Here is a 21,247-nt window from a genome sequence, read left to right as displayed (position 1 = left end):
TAGGCCCCCTGTTCGGTGCAGGACAACCCCAAGGGATGTGTTAAAAAAAAAAAAATTATTACTTACCCGAATCCCAGCTCTGCAACGTCTTCCTACTTCTTCCTTCACCAAGATGGCCGCCGGGATCTTCACCCACGATGCATCGCGGGTCTTCTCCCATGGTGCACCGTGGGCTCTGTGCGGTCCATTGCCGTTTCCAGCCTCCTGATTGGCTGGAATCGGCACACATGACGGGGCGGAGCTACGCGATGACGCGTAGCAGGGGGCGGAGCCAGAACGCCGCTCATGCCTGGACCGAGCTGAAGGGGAGAGGACCGCACAGCGCAAGCGCGTCTAAAAAAGCAAGAAGACATCAGAATTAGACGGATCCATGGCGACGGGGACGCTAGCAACGGAGCAGGTAAGTGAATAACTTCTGTATGGCTCATATTTAATGCACGATGTACATTACAAAGTGCATTAATATGGCCATACAGAAGTGTATACCCCCACTTGCTGCCGCGAGACAACCCCTTTAATGAGACGTTCACAGCTGAACTAGCATCGAAATCTGCTTTATGCCCGCAATTGCTGAGGATTTGTGCAGAGGCCTATGTCCTCGGCGCAGTGAAAGTCTGCCATGTTTGGGCACTCTGATTTCTTCATGGTTCATGTCTTGGGTCGCCTAGGACCCACCTATGCTGTGGGTGCACAAACTTCCCATTGCGGTGATTTACCTGTCTGGCACAAAGACACTGACTGACTTGGGTAGGGGACAGAGTGTAGATGGCTTTTTCCTTGAGGTGTCGATTGAGCTATCCGACACCAACACAGAATGAATAGTGTGGGGGGACCTGGATTGCCCATTGCTATGTAACTCACGGCACCTTGGGTCACACAAGATGGAGGCTGGGAACGAGCTTGACCCTGGGCCCGCTCATTTGAAGATCGAACGTCAATTTCTCATCAATTCTCAATAGCATTGTGGGCTATCGCCCACCCCTTTCGAAGAGGGTCGCTGCCTGGCCCTGCCAACCCTCTGCAGTGTGTGCCTCCGGTTCCTCCTCATGGCAGACGCACTTATAAATAGACATGAGGGTGGTGTGGCTATGAGGCCAGCGTGTGGCATGAGGGCAGCTGAAGGCTGCGCAGGGACACTTTTGTATACGCTGTGGACACTGGGTCGTGTGGGAGGAGGGGGGGGGGTTGGGCAGCATGTAACCCAGGAGAAGTGGCAGTGGAGTGTCATGCAGGCAGTGATTGTGCTTGGTTGCAGGTAGTGTGGTGCTTAGCTAAAGTGTGCCTTACTAATGAGGGTTTGTCCAAAGTAAAAATTGAAAAATTGTTAGGGGAGGGGGGGGGGCAGACTCTTGCCCCTATTGTGGCTTAACAGTGGGACCTGGGAGCCTGAGATGCAGCCCTGCATGCTGCCCCTGCCCTGCCCTACCTGTTTCTGTGGTGTTTCCATGGATTTCGGATGTCTTCTGGTTTTTCACAAGTGAAGACCTATCCGGAGCATCAGTCATATACAAAAATGCTTGAGTCGACCATTGACTTCAATGGGGTTCGTTACTCGAAACGAGCTCTTGAGCATCACGAAAAGTTCGACTCGAGTAACGAGCACCGAGCATTTTGGTGCTCGCTCATCTCTAATAATCATCATTAGCAGTTGTTGTTTTGCCCCAGCAGTCCATTGTTGCAGCCAGCACCTCACACATGAGAACTGATTAGTTGTTCTTTTCGCCCTTACAGGAAGTGGGGCAGATATTTCTAAATTGTAAGACGGAAGTGGGGATTTAATTGTGTCCCCTCCAAGTATTTCCCTACAGAAAACAAATTCATGAACAAGGGTTCCTACTGAGACATATATGTTCCTATAAGTCTACGATATCTTCTTGAGATCAGTTCTCATCTGTCCACGTCAAGAGTGAAGTAGATATTTATCGTACGGGGGTATAGACACAAATATCAACAAGACCAAAGGTCTATTATCACACATTAACCCCTTCCAAAAATACATTATCAAAATAAAATTAAAAATTAAAAAATCCAATGACATCCCTAGCAAGACTCAAACCAGGTCCCCCAGCATTACATGATCACAGTGTTTATCTATTGTACTACAAGTCCAGATACCTACAGCTGAATATAGAAAGTATATATACCATCAAAACAGTTCAAAAGTATGAGATATAAGTGACAAAGTAAAAAGTGCACTCCATGTGAAGTGTAGAGGGAAAAAAAGAAAAAAATATTTTTTCTTCTTTCTACTTCTAATCATATATATACCTGCATCTCTTGCAGAGGTCGTTGGCATTCTATATATACCTGTATCTCTTGCAGAGGTCGTTGGCATTCTAAGGAGGAGAAAATTGAGAAAATGCTAATGAATACACACTGATAATAGACTGTTAAAAACAATATATAAAGCACATATGCGGATGTTCAAGGACACCCGCAGCACTCAGAGCTCTATAAGAATGATATAAAACTATTGCCTTTATTAAGACCCAATGGTGAGATTGGTAAATCCATCGACATTCCTTTTTGGACAGTAGAGGTTTACAATTTCCTCCTCGTGGACTTTGGACAACGTGATCAATTCCCCTAACCCTGAAGGCAGAACTGTCACATGCACGGCGGATCTTAGGCCTCATGTCCACTTACAAATTGTAATTTAAAATCCGCAGCGTTTTTCTTGCACGCGGATCCGCGCCCCATAGGGTTGCATTAGACACCCGCAGGTAGTTAAATACCTGCGGATGTCATTTTTCCCTGCAGACGCGGATCCGCGTGCAGGAAAAAATCCGGACCATGCTCCATTTGGTGCGGGTCTCCCGTGCGGACGGCTCCCGCAGGCTTCTATTGAAGCCAATGGAAGCCGTGCGGATCCGCGGGAAACCTAAAATCAGAATATAAGAATATACTCACCTGCTGCGGGCCATGCGTGTCTTCCCTTCTTCCCGGCTGGATCTTCTTGCTTCGGCCCGGCGGATGTGCCCGGCGCATGCGCGCGGCACACAGCCGGCGTGCTGAGCACATCCGCCGGGCCGAAGAAAGAAGATCCGGCCGGGAAGAAGAGAAGACCTGCACGGACCGCTGCGGGTAAGTTTATTCTGATTTAATGCCTCATGTCCGCGTGGCAGGAGGGACCCGCTGCGGATTCTACATGGAGAATCTGTAGCGGGCCTGATTTTCCCCGTGGACATGAGGCCTTAGTGTTTAGGAATGGTTTTAAGATAATCAACACATTCCTCATCTTTTGCAGATTCTATACTTACTATATGTTCTCTTACCCTTCTTCTAAGTTCTCTGGAGGTCTCACCAATGTATATCAAACCACACGGACATGTGGCATAATATGCAACACCCACCATAGTACAAGTCATAGAGTGAGTGATGTCATAACTACGTCTGCCTCCAGAGTTATGCTGTCGATATTGGTACAAGCTACACACTTCCCACATGATCTGCATCCCCATTTGGGACCTCGACCACCGAATGCTCTATTGATCTTATTTCCTTTAAATATTGAAATTGTGCACACAATCTCAGGAAGGGTCACAAGGGTCTCAATCCTGTTTGTGATACAAAAAATCCTGTACTGCAGCAAGCAGGAGTTCGCAGGAGTAGCTCAAGTGGGTGCTCCTAATCTGTCCTGGTCGCAGTGGTGACTACTCTGCCTGAAATGGTGGATCGTGCAGCAGGTGGGATTGCAAAGGGGTTGTTTGCGAGAGTAATGAGTGGTTTGTGTAAGTTCGTTGTGACGCCAGTGTCTTTGAAAATGCATTGCGATATCGAAATGCAGAGACAAGTCCATAAGAGTATAATTCAAACCGAAGGCACACAGTTTACTTAATTCTTGAAGACCAAATGTTTACACTTGTCTTGCAACAAACAGTAACTTCTTAGGCATTTGGAGTGACATACATTTATCCCTTGAGCCTCTCGTGCTAAATAGGGTGGGGCTGCTAGGCTAGCTTAAGTGATTGCTGCACTATAAAGTTATTTGAGAAGGAATGGAGAGGACAATGCAGGCTCTCGTATGGACACACTGTCTCTGGTCCAGCCATCGCAACCATGAGTTGGTTGCGATGGCTGATTAACTTCCAGCTTACGCGGAAGGAAACCCTGCCATGTCTGCCCTAGCTCAGGTTCCTTCTGACATTGTTTAAAGAGACTCTGGTGTCGCTCCTGGCTCTGCTGGATTGTGACTCTCTGCTGCCGCTTCTCTTTAGAACTCACTCGCTCCTCTTCGCCTTTGCTCCTCCCCTACTGCTCTACTTTCACCCGCTTTCTATGCTCTTTACCACCTGACTCCACTTTTCCTGAGCTGCACATGACCCCTCCCTTTGTGTCCCGTGGTCAGTATCCTCCAATCACAGAAATCCTTGTTGAAAGAGAGGATGACCAATCAGCAAAGTAGCTGCAAGCTAGCCAATCGTCATGAGCGCCGTTGCCGGATAGATCAACTTTCGCCCTTTATTCAGGAAAAAGCTGTATTTTTCCCCTGAAGGGTGCCTCCTTTGTCCCCCTAAGGTCACATAGCGAGGTCCCCAGGACTTAATACTCCTTTACCTACTCTGTCTGACCCTCCGGGTCACTACACATGCTGAGTTCTATTTTCCGCTAGCAGATTACGCAATTCAAGCTTTCTAATGTGAGCGAAATTATGTAATCCAATGCATATGATTGAACAGCGTAATACCGCGTATCGTACAATCGTGGAATCCAGAATTCAAATCTGGTAGTGTGAGACCTGCCTAATTGTAGTGCTGTTATGGGATATGAAAGGGGTAATGTATTTTCTCGCCCGCTCCTTTGATCCAGTGGTGTCTTGCTATGAAGTCAGCGCGCGGCATTAAAATCTGACTCTTTCCAGAATGTCGTGCTTATGCTATCCTATACAAGTCTATGGGAGGGCTCTGGATTTTCAATTAGTTAGGAACCAGGAAGCGGATGAGTATAAAATATATGGCACCCATCTGCCTGTAACTTGCCCTATTTCCTTTTGATTTCAGACTATTTTTTTTCAGTCGAAAAATTGCACAGATATATGGAAAGCGCAGGATAAACCCAAGAAACTTTCTCCGGCACATGAAGACTAGAGCTCTAGTTTGGCTGCAACATTTCATTGCACTCTACATATATTATATCCCTGTGCTAAAGACATCAGCAGTAAGAGATGGTATTTTTGCAGCAGAATGAGGCAGAAATTGGGTTTAACGGAGGGTAAAACATATTTTATTGCCCCCCACTTCTATGTAATATGAGCTGCCGTTACACATCACATCCTGACATGTTACATACACTACATACCTGGGTGATATTTATGTAGGGGATGGTTTTTCTTTGGTAAAGTTGGTTTAAAATTATAAAACATGTCTCTGTCCTGTTCTGCAGATTACAGATGGCGTCCGGTTGTAGGAGAGATTCAGATTCCCCGTCTAGTTCACGGCGTCCCGGCCGTCCTGCAGTGTGATATCTCAGGGTATTTCCCCAATGCAATCGATGTGAAATGGCAGAGACATGTTGGACAGCAGTTCTATTTAGATTCTGCCCCTGATGTGATATCCGGGACAACAGTCGATAACACCTACAGTTTTATCTACAGTTGTACCGTCCATCTGCCCATCACCCCCACACTGGAGGAACATCAAGGGGCAGAATATGTGTGTTTTGTGTTCCATCCTACTCTGAAGGATCCCATAAAGAGAAGCACAGGGAGGCTACAAGTCATCGGTAAGTGTATATACATTTATAGACATATATAGCTGCCTCCAGCTTTACAGAAAAGGATCAGTTTTATTCATTCATTTTTAGTAAATAAATTAAAATAAAATATCTCTTTATATATCCTTCAGTTTAACGACCCCCAGAGTCCAGCTCTACTCACATTGTATTTGGACTCTATGTCCGGAAAACATGTCAGGAAAATCTTGCAACCTATGCCCCAACATAAAGCCTCAATGATTGCCACAATATAATACACAGACGTATAATCATTAGAGATGAGCGAGCACCAAAATGCTCGGGTGCTCGTTGCTCGAGTCGAACTTATCGCGATGCTCGAGAGTTTGTTTCGAGTAACGAACCCCATTGAAGTCAATGGGAGACTCGAGCATTTTTGTATATGACCTATGCTCCGCTAAGGTTTTCATTTGTAAAAATCGGGAAAACCTACCAAAGTCATGGAAACGACACAGAAACGGATAGGGCAGGTGAGGGGCAACATGCAGGGCTGCATCTCAGGTTCCCAGGTCTCACTATTAAGCCACAATAGCGGCAAGAGTGCCCCCCCCCCAACAATTTGTACTTCGGACAAGCCCTCATTAGCAAGCCACACCTTAGCTAAGCACCACACTACCTCCAGCTAAGCAAAATCACTGCCGGCGGGACACACCGCTACCTCTTCTCCTGGGTTACATGCTGCCAACCCCCCCCCCCCCCCCCCCCCCCCGCGCGCGCGCGCGTGCACGACCCTGCGTCCGCAGCGCACACAAAAGTGTCCCTGCGCAGCCTTCAGCTGCCCTCATACCACATGCTCACTGCATAGCCACACCACCCTCAGGGTGGATTCAGACGACCGTATATCGGCTCGGTTTTCATGGCAAGCTGATATACAGTGTCCTTGTCTGCAGGGGGGTGGGATGGAAAAGCCAGGAGAAGGAACTGAGCTCCCGCCCCCTCTCTGCCCCTTGCTACTATTTGCAATAGAAGGGGACGTGATGAGGGCGGAGCTAAGTCTGGAGCTCCGCCCCCATCCCATCCCGCCCCTCCCATTGCAAATAGTGCTACTGGGCTGAGAAGGGGCGGGAGCTTAGTTCCTGCTCCTGGCTCTTCCACCCTCCCCCCCCCTCCGCAGACAAGGACACCGTATATCAGCTCGGCGTGAAAACCGAGCCGATATACGGTCATGTGAATGCACCCTCATGTCTATTTATAAGTGCGTCTGCGATGAGGAGGAACCGGATGCACACACTGCAGAGGGTTGGCAGGGCCAGGTATCAACCCGCTTTAAAAGGGGCAGGGTGATAGCCCACAATGCTGTAGAGAATCAATGAGAAATTGATGTTCGATCTTCATACCAATCCTGTGCCACCTGCGTCAGGAACTGCAAACGTGGGCATGAGTTACGTAGCTATGGGGAATCCATGTGCCCACACAGTGTTCATTCTGTCTAGGTGTCGGATTGCTCAATCGACACCGCAAGGGGAAAGCCATCTGCACTCTGCCCCCTACCCAAGTCAGTCAGTGTCTTTGTGCCAGACAGGTCAAACACCGCGATGGGAAGTCAGTGTGCACCAACAGCATAGGTGGGTCCTAGGCAACCCAAGACATGAACAATAAAGAAATCAGAGTGGACAAACATGGCAGACTTACACTGCGCCGACGACATAGGCCTCAGCCCACAGCTTCAGCAATTGTAGGCATGAAGCGGACTTCGATGCTAGTACACCTGTGAAGGTCTCATTAAATCCGTAACGTTTTCTTTCACCGCTCCAAAGACTGAATTAGCCAGGAAAAAGTTCCACAGGCCCAACCTGCTGCCATTGCAGTTCCCCCGGGACATAGGCCTCGTCCAACGGCTTCAGCAATAGTAGCCATGAAGCGGACTTCGATGGTAGTACACAGCTGTGAAGGTCTCATTAAATCTGTTACGTTTTCTTTCACCGCTCCAAAGACTGGATTAGCCAGGAAAAAGTTCCACAGGCCCAACCTGGCGCCACTGCAGTTCCCCCGGGACATAGGCCTCGTCCAACAGCTTCAGCAATCGTAGGCATTAAGAGGACTTTGATGCTAGTACACAGCTGTGAAGGTCTCAGTAAATCCGTAACGTTTTCTTTCACCGCTTTAAAGACTGGATTAGCCAAGAAAAAGTTCCACAGGCCCAACCTGGCGCCGTTGCAGTTCCCCCCGGGACATAGGTCTTGGCCAACAGCTTCAGCAATCGTAGGGACGAAGCCGACTTCGATGCTAGTACACCTGTGAAGGTCTCAGTAAATCCGTTACGTTTTCTTTCACCGCTCCAAAGACTGCATTAGCCAGGAAAAAGTTCCACAGGCCCAATCTGGCGCCGTTGCAGTTCCCCCGGGACATAGGCCTCGGCCAACAGCTTTAGCAATCGTAAGGAGGAAGCGGACTTCGATGCTAGTACACCTGTGAAGGTCTCATTAATGCAGTTATGCTCCTCTCCTGTGGCCCAAACGAGTTTCTCAGATAACTGTGGTAACAGGAGAGAAAATACATGATGTGCAATGCTGACCCCCTGACACCAAGCAGGAGGATGAGGTGGCCTCACAAGGCCAAGAAACCATGACCAGCACCCGCTGTAGCCTGTGCTGAAAGGATGTGAGCGGACCCTTGGCCAGGCTCGGTCCCAGCAAACACCTTGTGTGGCCCAAGGTGCTACGAGTGACATAGCAAAGGGGAATCTATGTGTCAACACACTACTCATTCTCTTTAGGTGTCAGATATCTCATCGACAACGCAAGGGGTAAATCATCTACACTCTGCACCCTACCCAAGTCTGTCAGTGTTTTGGGGACAGACAGGTAAAACACCTCTATGGGAAGTCTGTGTGCACCCACAGCATGGGTGGGTCCAAGGAACCCAAAAACAGTACACATAAAGAAATCAGAGTGCCCAAACATGGCAGACTTTCACTGCGCCAAGTACATAGGCCTCTGCACAAACCCTCAGCAATCGCGGGCATAGAGCGGACTCCGATGCTAGCGTAGCTGTGAACGTCTTATTAGCGCTGTTTCGCTCCTCTTGTTTGTCCCAATGCAGTGCCCCGGATAGCTGTGGTAACGTGAGAAAAAATACATGTTGGCTTCGGCCCATACTCCATGCCCTAGTTAGTCTGGGTTTTTTTTTTTAAGTGCCAGGCTGGTACACATCCGCTATGGGAAGTCTGTTTGCACCCACAGCATGGGTGGGTCCCAGGAACCCACAGACGGTACATAAAGAAATCCCATTGCAGTGCCCCGGATAGCTGAGGTAACGTGAGAGGAAATACAGGCTGGCTTCGGCCCACACTCCATGCCCTAGTCAGTCTGGGTTTTTTTTAAAGTGCCAGGCAGGTGCAACTCCGCTATGGGAAGTCTGTGTGCACCCACAGCATGGGTGGCTCGCAGGAACCTAGAGAAGGCACATAAAGAATTGCTATTGCAGTGCCCCGGATAGCTGAGGTAACATGAGAGAAAATGCATGTTGGCTTCGACCCACACTCCATGCCCAAGTCAGTCTTTTTTTTTTTTTTAAGTGCCAGGCAGGTACAACTCCGCTATGGGAAGTCTGTGTGCACCCACAGCATGGGTGGCTCACAGGAACCTAGAGACGGCACATAAAGAAATACAATTGCAGTGCCCCGGATAGCTGTGGTAATGTGTGAGAAAATACATGTTGACCTCGGCCCACACTCCATGCTCTAGTCAGTCAGTGTTTTTTTTTGGGGGGGGGGGGGGCAGATAGGTAGAACACCGCGATGGGAAAACTTAGTGCACCCATAGTATACACAGACCCCTGTAAGATTCCTGTAGCAAAGGTATAAGCTGACCCCAGTAACAGTTATGTTGCAGAAGTCTAGGGAGACCCCAGTAACATTTCTGTAGTAACAGTATAGACAGACCCCAGTAACATTTCAATAGCAGAAGTATAGGCAGACCCCTGTAACATTTCTGTAGCAGAAGTATAGGCAGACCCCTGTAACATTTGCATGGCAGAATTAAAGGCAGAGCCCAGTATTACTAACATTTCAGTAGTAACAGTATAGACAGACCCCAGTAACATTTCTGTAGTAACAGTATAGGCAGACGCCAGTAACATTTGTGTAGCAGCAGTATAGGCAGAGCCCAGTATTAGTAAAATTTCAGTAGTAACGGTATAGGCAGACCCCAGTAACATTTCTGTAGTAACAGTATAGGCAGACTCCAGTAGCATTTATGTAGCAGCAGTATAGGCAGACCCCTGTAAGATTAATGCAGATACGCTCCTCTCCTTTGACCCAAACAAGTTTCTCACATAACTGTGGTAACACGAGAGAAAATACATGATGCGCATTGCTGATCCCCTGACCCCAAGCAGGAGGAGGAGGTGGCCTTACAAGGCCAAGAAACCATGACCAGGGCCCGCTGTAGCCTGAGTGGGAAGGATGTGAGCGGGCCCTTGGCAAGGCTCGGTCCCAGCAAACACCTTGTGAGACCGAAGGTGCCACGACTGACATAGCAATGGGAAGTCCATGTGCCCACACAGTATTCATTCTGTCTAGGTGTCGGATAGCTCTATCGACACCGCAAGGGGAAATCCATCTGCACTATGCCCCCTACCCAAGTCAGTTAGTGACTTTGTGACGGACAGGGAAATCCCCGCTATGGGAAGTCTTTGTGCACCCACAGCGTAGGCGAGCCGAAGGAACCCAAAGACAGTAACACGAAGAAATGATAGTGCCCAAACATGCCAGACTTTCACTGTGCCTAGGACACAGACCTTTGCACACACCCTCAGCAATTGTGGGCATAAAGCGGACTCCGATGCTAGTACAGCTGTGAAGGTCTCATCAATGTAGTAACACTCCTCTTCTTTGGCCCAAACCAGTGTCTCAGATAACTGTGGTAACACGGGAGAAAATACATGATGCCCAGTGCTGATCCCCTGACCCCAAGCAGGAGGAGGAGGTGGCATTACAAGCCCAAGACACCATGACCAGGACCCGCTATAGTCTGTGTGGGAAGCACCTCAGCGGGCCCAGGTTCAGGCTTGGTTTCAAGCCTCCACCTTTGTGACCCAAGGTGGCCTGAGTTACGTAGCAATGGGAAATCCATGTGTCGCAGCATAAATAGCTCAACACTGGAAGGAGCAGTCTTTGAGTTCCTTGGCCTAGCTTATGCTGTAAGTGCACAAAGATGGTATTACACAGGAAGAAATCCCAACCATGGGAGAGTTTCGCCCCGCCAAGCAAATTGGCCTCGGCCAGCAATTCAGGCCTAGTCAGTCACTGTATTATTTGTGCCACATAGGTAAAACACCGCGACGGGAAGACTTAGAGCACCCATAGTATAGACAGACCCCTGTAACATTCCTGTAGCAAAGGTATAAACAGACCCCAGGAACATTTCTGTAGCAGCAGTATAGGCAGACCCCTGTAACATTTTTGTAGCTGCAGTATAGGCAGACCCCAGTACCATTTATGTAGTAGAAGTATTGTCAGACCCCAGTAACATTTCTCTAGCAGCAGTATACACAGACCCCAGTAACATTTCTCTAGCAGCAGTATAGACAGACCCCTGTAACATTTATGTAGCAGAAGTATAGACCGACCCCAGTACCATTTTTGTAGCAGCAGTATAGGCAGACCCCAGTATTATTTCTGTAGTGGAAGTATAGGCAGACGCCAGTTACATTTCTCTAGCAGCAGTATACGCAGACCCCTGTAACATTTCTGTAGCAGCAGTATCAGCAGACCCCTGTAACATTTGTGTAGCAGAAGCATATGCAGACCCGAGTACCATTTTTGTAGCAGCAGTAAAGGCTGTGAGGAAGGAGGAGCAGCAGCCAGAGGATTCAGAGTTTCAGCAGTGGACTGCGTAGAAGACTGGTATAAAAAATACAGGCTATATAGTGTGTATATCACTTCCCTCCTTCAGTCGCTGTGGCCGTACGCTGTGCGTCTCTAATTCACTGCAGACACAGGCTGGTGTAAATAATCTTGGAATTATGTGTGTAGACTTTGTCGCTGAGAGCGGTATAGTAAGCAAACTCCAGGCAGAAAAAAATAGTCAGGAAGGCCGCAAACAGGCCTAACTGTGCAATAGGGGTGGACTACAACTCCCATCAGACAACCAGTGAAATTTAAACGGTCAAAGGTAGCCCAACTGAGGAAATTTAGTTATTTTGGTAAAATAATACAGGCTATATACTGTGTATATTACTTCCCCTTTATCAGTTGCTGTGGCCTTACGCTGTGCGTCTCTAATTCACTGCAGACACAGACCGCAAACAGGTCTAAGTGCAATAGTGATGGACTACAACTCCCATCAGACAACCTGTAAAATGCACACGGTCACAGGTAGCCGTAAGAAGGAGCTTTTATTTTAAAAAATTTTTGAAATACAATGCTAGCTATATAGCGTGTATGACTTTCCCTCTATCAGGGGCTGTCGCTGTACGCTGTGCGTGAAGTTGACGGCAGACACAGAGCGGTGTAAAAAATTTTGGAATCATTGGCGTACAGTTGGAGGCTAACAGCGGCTATGTAACGCTAAGTGCAGCCAGAAAAAAATTATACGGAAGGCTGCAGACAGGCCTAGCTGTGCAATAATGATGGACTACAACTCCCAGCAGACAACCTATAAAATGCACATGGTCGCAGGTAGCCCTAAGAAGGACCGTTGGGGTTCTTGTACACAGGATCCTACACTATCACTCTCCCTATCTCAACAACGCTGTCACTATACTATATAGTACAGACTGCAGCCTGAGAACGATATAGCTTGCACGCACGATATACAAAAAAAAAAAGTGCAAAACTGCTACCAGCAGCCACAGCAGTAATGCACACGGTCAGATGTGGCCCTAAGAAGGACCTTTGGGGTTCTTGAGGACAGGATCCTACACTAACACTATCCCTTAATAAGCAGCAGCACTTTCCCTGATCTCTCCCAGTGTGTGACTGTTTAAATACTCGGGGGTCACTTGATCTCACCAGCCACTCACTGCAGGGGGGTGGGATAGGGCTGGAACGTCACAGGAGGAAGTTGTAATGCCTTCCCTGCGTTTCTATTGGCCAGAAAATGGCGCAAAACATTCAGGGAAGGAAATTGAATTGACTCGAATATCGCGTGGTGCTCTCCTCGAGTAACGAGCATCTCGAGTACCCTAATACTCGAACGAGCATCAAGCTCGGACAAGTACGCTCGCTCATCTCTAATAATCATCCATAAGCCTTATGTTGGAAGCAAAATGTAAACCATGTATTATGTGTTTATTGGGGGCATCTGCTGTAGAGGAAAGTATAACAGGCTGTGCGTTCATAAACAGTAAGGCTGGTGGCACCCAAACAGATTTGCATTTCGGAGTCCGCAGTGCGGATTCGCAGTAAATACCAATCAGAGCATGCAATGTAAAATCGCTTTTTCCTACACACTTCCATAAACAGAGGAAAAATCGCAGCATGCTCTATTTTTGTGCAGATTGGAAGTCATTCGACCTGCGTCCCATCTGTAATTGACATTGCGGATATTGGCTGAAACGCTCAGCCAATCACAATCAGAGCTACCAACAGGAGGGGATTTTAAATCCCCGGCTGCTGGTAGCTGAGAGCTACAGAGACTGGGACAGCGGCAGAAGTCAACGCTGAGCCCCCGCAGGTGAGTATTTATTTTTTTATTTTTTTTAAACTATTTTAAAGGGCTTTTCAGGGAAGGGCTTGTGAAGCCCTTCCCTGCAAAGCCACTGACAGCTGCCAGGGCTCTGTAGCGCTGCTGAGCTATCAGCAGGCGGGGATTTAAAATCCCCGCCTGCTGGTAGCTCTGATTGTGATTGGCTGAAGCACTGTGATTGGCTGAAGGGAGGTGAGTATTGTTTTTTTTTTTTTTATATATATATATATATGTTTTTAAATGGCTTTTCAGGGAAGGGCTTATGAAGCCCTTCTCTGAAAAGCCATTGGCGGGATGCCAGCAGCAGGATTCTCTACCGCAGCTGTCATATGTGACAGCTGCGGTTGAGAATTGAAGAATTCCCTTTGCTGCATCTGCCACAGATGTGGCAGATGTAGCAGCAGGCAATTATTTTAACTAGCAGGGGTGAAGGAAACATCTGCCGCATGGAGATGTGTTCTTCATGCCCACGGGGGTCATGGCAGCGGCGGAGAGGTAATTTTATTTATTTTTTATTTTTTGCACTAAAATGTTTCTTTTTCAGGGAAGGGCTTATATGTAAAGCCCTACCCTGAAAAAGAATACAGGGGGACGGCAGAGCATTGTTTTCAATGGAGCCGCTGGCAGCCGCGGCTCCATTGACAACAAGCACGCATCTGTGTTCTCGCGTGTTTTTGCTCGTACCTAGGTGCGGACGTATGTATGTACCTAAGTATGCACAAAAACACGCTCGTGTGAACATACACTAAGGGACAGCAACTTGCGGGGCTTGGATCATAGCATTACATCATGCTGCGATCAGGCAGGCAGTCTATCAAGCCACCCCACAGGCACAGCTTTATAGGCATTCGGCTAAGACAGCCCTGGGTCCTCTCAGAAGGCCCTCACCTGCCATGACACCCAAATGGCTCCCTGCAATCTCACTGCGGGTGTTGGGCCATACGGAACTCCCAAACGATGTTCAGGGGATTTAAATGCCACTGTTAGAATTAGCAGCAGCGTTTAAAAGGTTAACAGCTTTGATCAGCCCCATGGCTGATCAGAGCTGTCGCCATCTTAGTCAGCTATTAGAAAGAGGCGGCGCCTGTGGTGTATGATGGGAGATCGCCACGTTAACTCCCTTCATAACCTAAAGCTGCAGGATGTAAATGTACACCCTGCATTGGAAAGGATTTAACCCATTCCCGCTGCAGGGCATAAGTTTACGTCCTGGCAGCGGGGGTACTTCCTACAACAGGGCGTAAACTTACGTCCTGGGGATAGAGCGAGATCACATATGATCCCGCGCTATCCTGCAGCGGGAGCCGGCTGTCAGTCGGAGATGCGCCCCCCGCTGTTAACCCCTTCCCTGCCGTGATCTAAGTAGATCGCGACAGGGAAAGAGTTCACAGAGGGAGCGCTCTCCCTCTGTGTCTTCTGGCGTCCTGTGTTACCATTGCCTGAGATCGCTTTATAAGGGACTTTCACCACAGCGATCATCAGGGCTGTGGTGAAAGTCCCTCAGATGGACACAAACAGTGTAAAAAAAAGAAAGATTAAAAAAAATGTAAAAAAAAACATTTTTTTAATGCTTTTTCTCAGATTAGCATAAAAAAAGGTAAAAAAAAAATAAACCCCCAAATATTTGGTATTGTCGCGTCCATAACGACGCATACAATAAGTTGCACATGCCTTTGACTGTGCACAGAAAAAAGCGTTTTAAAAAACGCTAAAAAACTGAGGCAAAATGCTAATTTTTAGCATTTTGCCTCACTAAAAACCCAATAAAAGTGATCAAAAAAGCCGTATGTACCCTGAAATGGTACCAGTAAAAACTACAGCTCGTCTTGCAAAATATAAGCCCTCAGCGCTCCGTACATCAAAAAATAAAAAAGTTACAGGACTTTGAATGCAGCGATTTAGAAAAAAAAGATTTCCAAAAAAAGGGTTTTTTATTGCAGAAAAGGGAAAAAACCTAAAAAAAAATTTAAGAATTTTGGTATCGTTGTAACCGTACCAACCCGCAGAAAAAATGGAATATCTCCATTATGTTGCATGATTAACGCTGTAAAAAAAAAAAAAAATCTATGGCAGAATTGATGTGTTTTCTCTCCCTGCTATCATAAAAAACTAAAATAAAAGTTTTACAATATAGTTAATGTACCCAAAAATAACGCCGATAAAAACTACAGTTCGCCACGCAAAAAACAAGCCCTTATACGGCCGCGTTGACGTAAAAATAGAAAAGTTATGGCTTTTGATAAATGGAGAAGAAAATCCGCCAAAAATTGTTGCGTCCTTAAGCCCAAAATAGGCCATGTCATTAAGGGGTTAAAGTCCAAGGGTGGTTTTACATGGGCGCGAAAATCATTTTCGCCTGATGTGTTAGTAAGAAGGCAATTTAGGAAACCAATGATTTACAACGGTTTCCTTCCCATCAGTGATGTTTTCACTAATGCGATGTTGAGAGATTAAAAAAATCGCAGCATGCTCTATCTTTCTGTGATGTGCGATTTTTTATTTTTTTTTTTATTTATTTTTTTCTTCCATGTATCGCTAAAAAAACAGGCATTGCTTGGGCATCTTGTGTTTTGGGTTTTTTTTTGCCATGAGTAAAAAACGCAGTGAAGTCGGATGCAACGCAGACATAAAAACAACAAAAATGGGGCGTTTTTTAGAGAGTAAAGTTGCCTATGCCTGTGTGAATGAGGCCCGACGTCAGTGGAACTGCAAACCTGCATGTACAAGGGAGTGCTGATAAGTGTTTGGCTTTGTGTTCTTTTTATGTTTCTATGGTAACGAATGTTACATCACATGAAAGCCTTATGTGTCTAATATATGTTTTCAAAATGTTGTGTTTGTAGCTTTTGGCAGCAGTGATCTAGGCACGCGGGAAAACAACATGGCGGAGTCTAAGGCGATATTCACAGCAAATGAGAGCAGAGGAGTGATAAAGTCCGCGAAGGATATTCATGGTGATATGTCGCAGACATTGGGGGATCAATGCCCTTCATATTCTACAGTTAAGAACTGAGTTGCCAAATTTAAAACGGGCCACTTCAGCACCAATGATGAGGAACGTCCTGGACGACTGAGAGAGGGTGTTGTTCCGGAGATGATCGATGCTGTGCACAACCTCATACTGGAGAATCGGCAGACATCATGGGGATTTCTGGTGAACGTCATTATCCAGGAACATTGGAACATGAAGAAGCGATCTGCAAAGTGGGTCCCCAAATGTTTGACAACAGATCAGAAAAGCATGCGAGTGAAAACTTCCTGGTCCATTTGTCAGGGTTCCAGACTGATAAGAACTTTCTGGATCGACTGGTCACTATGGATGAGACCTGGATTTATTTGTATGACCCTGAAACCAAGGAGCAGTCAGAAGAGTTGAGGCACAGTGGTTCTCCTCGCCCAAAGACGTTCAGCCACTAAGGTGATGGCGTCTGTGTTCTGGGATAAGGAGGGCGTGCTGCTAGTGGACTACCTTCAAAATGGTTCCACCATCAATGCAAGGTATTACATTGAACTTTTGGACCAATTGAAGGCAGCTCTGAAGGCCAAAAGGCGCAGCAAGCTGTCCAAAGGAATCTTGTTCCCGCAAGACGACGGCTCCGCTCACACTGCACAAGCGATCACGGCAAAACTGGTGGAGCTAGGCTTCCAGCTGGTTGACCACCCACCTTATTCACCAGATCTAGCTCCCTCTGACTATCATCTGTTTCCAAACCTGAAGAAACACCTCAAGGGGACCGAATTTCACACCATTTCTGATGCCATGGCTGCTACGGATGACTGGTTTGAGGCAAAACCGAAATCCTTCTGTTTACAAGACTTACAGAACTTGGAATCCCGATGTAAGAAGTGTGTTGGCATCAGTGGAGAGTATGTGGAATAAATGTAAAGTTTTATCTTGTTTCTTTCTGGGTAAAGCCAAAGACTTATCAGCACCCCCTCGTAGAAGCAAACTGCAAACACTGAACATGTTGGTTCATAAAGTACATTGCTATTATATTTACTGCGCTTATAATATATAAGGCTAGTAGTGCGCATCTCCATCAGCTGCCAGCGACCAGGTCACCCTATATAGATGGGACCCTGCACTAAACAGACTCGCCTCTCTTTAGGCCTAAGGCCTCATGTCCACAGGGATAGTTGAATTGCGGAATCCGAGCATCTCTCCCGTGTGTGCGATCCACAGTTCAATCTGCCCATAGAGAAGCATTGGGCATCCTCAAGTCATTAAATACCTGCGGATGTCATTTTTCCCAATTTGCGGATCGCAAGTGCAGGATACAATTTGCAGCATACTCCAATTACTGCAGGTTCTCCCATGTACTGCTTCCATTGAAGTCAATGGAAGCCGTCTGATCCACAGCACACCCGCAGCTGACCCTTCAGATGTGCCGCAGATCAGCGGGAAAGCAGGAGATTTTAAAAAAAAATATATGTAATGCGCATGCATGCGGCGCGCCGACACATGTCTGCTGTGCAGAAGAAAGAAGATCCGTCCGGGACACAGAAGACCCGCACGGGATCCGCACAGGTAATTGTGTCCTCGGCCGCAGTGGGATTCTGCTGTGGGCTCCCGCAGGTGCAGTCCGGCCCGCCCATGGACATGAGGCCTAAGTTTCCAAATCAACTCAAAGAAAGTTGGATCTGGCTACAAGATACTATAATGAAAAGGCTTTGGGACAGATGGGGGGACAGGACCAAAAGAAGGCAGCCCTCCGCCACCTGCATACTGCTAAAGAGACCAAGATCTTCAGCGCTTCCTACATCAATGCGCCAGCGCTCGTACACCAGGGCTGCTGCATGCCGTAGACACAAACAGGAGGCACACAGTAGCAGAAAGCTGCAGCCCACTTTCCCTGACTTCATCTGGAGGCTTGGACCTGAAGAGAGGTGAATGTTTAATGTCGGGTCCCATCTACAAGAGGTGGCTGGCAGACGGGTCCCACACTGCGATGGAGATGTGCGCTAGGAGCCCTGTGGTTTATGTGTGCGGTATATATACCAGTTACACAATATAAGCCCCACATATACAATGTCTGTAGCGCTCTGTGCCTCATGCTTACTTCTGCTCTATGTAATACCCATGGCGTACCGGCTCCGCACACTTATGTAGGACCTGCTCACCAACTTGGTCTATTCTGCATTATGCAAATTCATTATGGAGAGAATGACAAATAAATCAGTTTTTATCTGCTGTTACATTGATAGCAATGCGATTAGGGCTGCCTGTCCACGGGCGATATGTCATTGCCTTACCCGCGATAATCCGGCTGCGGGTAACGCAGTGAATGCTTTCCATAGGCTTACTATGGAAAGCATAGCCCGACGTCCATGAGCGGAGAATCATAGTGATTCTCCGCTTGCAGGATTCAAATTGCAGCATGCCGCGGTTTTCCGCAGTCAGCCTACGGAGACCTGTCAGTTCTCCCCCCTGTTCCCCCACAGCGGAATATCGCTAGCAATATTCCACCTCGGCCGTGGACAGGCCGTCTAAAAGTTAACAAAACCAATACTGCAGGAGCTTCATAAAAAAAAAACAGAGTAAGGGCGGCTTCACACGGGTATGTGCTGTTTTGTGCATACCTCAGTGCAAAGTTATTTGTGCCTTGAGCGAGGTTGTTTTGCGCATGTATCTGCGTAATTTACTTTTTGCGCCCACAGTGCATTTTTTTGTGCACGGATACAACCATTGCCCGATTTAAATGACTATTCATCTTAATGAGTTCCAGATCTGCTCTTTTTGCCATAGAATGGCGCGGTGTTTCATGCATCCAGTTGTGCATTGTACCATATTTGCGCTTCCCCCATAGACTTCCATCGGGATCTTTAGTGCGCACAAAAAGTATAATATGCTGCGTTTTTTCAGCCTGTGCTAAATGCGAGGCAAAATATTGTCACGTGCACAAATCCATGGAAATCAACGGTTCTATTACGTGCACATTGTGCACACAGATTTCATTTGTGCAAAAAATGCACAAAAATACACCCGTTTGAAGCCACCCTAAGGCTAACTTCACACAGGCGAGCGCGACAAGGGGCTGTGAAGCCCACCCTCATATCACACTCCCCACCATGTGAATTTTTTTATTGGTCAGTGTGAAAAATCATTCCTGTGAACGGCCTCATGATCTGTAATGGAGCCGTGTGCTGAGCATGGAATACACGGACCGCACACGGCCTGACAATACGGCTTTGTGAATGGGCCCTAATGTATCACTGAGTCTGTCACTAAAGGGGGACACAACTGTTATATAATCATACTGGCAGTATATGAGATTACTGATGATATCTCCAGCCTCGCACTACAGCGCAGCGAGACGTCCGTCCCCGAGGATGTAATGACTATATAATCCCAGTATGTCGGTGCTGTATAATGGGGACATTACAGGGAGACGGTGGGATGTCTTATGGGGGGGTTATCTGTGGGGATCAGGTCATACGGAGCAAAATCCCCCCCGCAGTCCAGTAATTATCAGCATCACCAGCTTCTGGAATATTCTTATGTCACATTATAACCTTCATGTCTAATTCCTACTAAATCATCTCCTTCTGTTTCAGGTGTATAAAGTGTACTTACTAAAATCGGCACAATTAGGTAAGTCATTCTATTAATCCAGCAGTTATTATATAGTAAGTGGTGTCCGGTGTGATGAGTGATATAGGTCACAGCGGGTGAGGATGCCATCACTGACCGGTCACATCTCTACACGGACATCACTGATTCTATAGTGGGATACTGTCTGACGTTTCTGGTGGTCTATAGCGGGGGGCCACAACTTCTCCAGTTAGGGGATTACTGAGCCGACCATGAACTGAGCTTTATGTTGAATCCCTGTATAGTGAGTGTTTGTATAGTCCACATCACCTCCTCTTTTACATTGTAAGCTTTTAGGGTCAGGTCCATTACTGTGAGATGCTATTGTGCCCTGAGTGTCGGTATTATGGATCATGTTGGTATCAGTTTATAAAGGTTATTACTATTACCACTACACCATGTACAGTCCATTCCCACCGCGTCCCGAGTGACTGTATGATTTCTGCAGCGCTCAGTATTTCCTGGTATATACAGTCATCAGGGATCTCCTGTTCTCAGTCCCCAATGACCAGGGAGTTACCTCTGTGCCCCCTGACTATTATAGGACTTGTGGCCATTAATAAGAGCAGCTGATCCGTAGACGGACGTCTCCAGTATACAGAACCAGACGACATGACGGAACATCCTGATCTTTATGGCTTTGGAAATTGGGTTAAAAGGAGAAATAATCGGCGTTGTCTTTTGTAGTGGATCAGCGAGCACATGGGGTAGATGACGATATATAAGAAGATCCTCAAGAAGAAAGAGAAAACCTGACTCCTGAGAAAGACAATGGAAGTTAATGTCATTCTTGTCTGACCAATCAGTTCTACAGAACACAGTTGATGTTTGTGCGTGATGTATGGATTCCCACAATTGAGACCAATGATCTGTCAGAGCCAAAGTGCCGTTGCAGCGTCTGAGCGGGGCGCGCCGAAGTGGGGGAGACCATGGGGAAAACAAGATGGATGTCAAGGGTGGCTCTGTGATCTCTCCCGGCAATGGCAACAAAGTGCCTGGCTCGGTGGCAGACAGTGGCAAAAGAGTTATGGCAATTTGAATTTGCTCATGGTGGTGTGTCACATGATGCCAGTATCTCTAAGTTCGCAGACTCCTGGAATGTGTGTAAAAATAATTGACACGAGTCCTTGTAGCCTTGATGGGAAAACTGGAGATAATCAAAACTAATGTTGCTCCACACTTTCATTTATGATGCAAAGACAATTTCTACTTCAACACTCTCTTAACCCCTTAGTGATGGAGATTTTTTGCTTTTTTCCATTTTTGTTTTTTCCTACTCCCTTTAAAAAAATCG

General features: G+C 47.1%; 1 protein-coding gene across 1 annotated transcript in view; it reads left to right on the top strand.

Annotated features, from left to right (window-relative positions):
* Positions 1–17,241, top strand: part of LOC136577976 (uncharacterized) — a 30,494-nt gene extending 13,253 nt beyond the window's left edge. The window contains exons 2-4 of the mRNA XM_066577886.1: positions 5,383–5,721; positions 8,447–8,511; positions 17,080–17,241. Of these exons, the coding sequence (XP_066433983.1) occupies positions 5,383–5,721; positions 8,447–8,511; positions 17,080–17,241 (566 nt within the window). The remainder of the gene's footprint in view (positions 1–5,382; positions 5,722–8,446; positions 8,512–17,079) is intronic.
* The last annotated feature ends 4,006 nt before the right edge of the window (positions 17,242–21,247 follow it).

This window comes from Eleutherodactylus coqui, chromosome 8, assembly GCF_035609145.1.
Source record: "Eleutherodactylus coqui strain aEleCoq1 chromosome 8, aEleCoq1.hap1, whole genome shotgun sequence".
NCBI lineage: Eukaryota > Metazoa > Chordata > Amphibia > Anura > Eleutherodactylidae > Eleutherodactylus > Eleutherodactylus coqui.
This window is presented reverse-complemented; position numbering and strand designations above follow the sequence as displayed.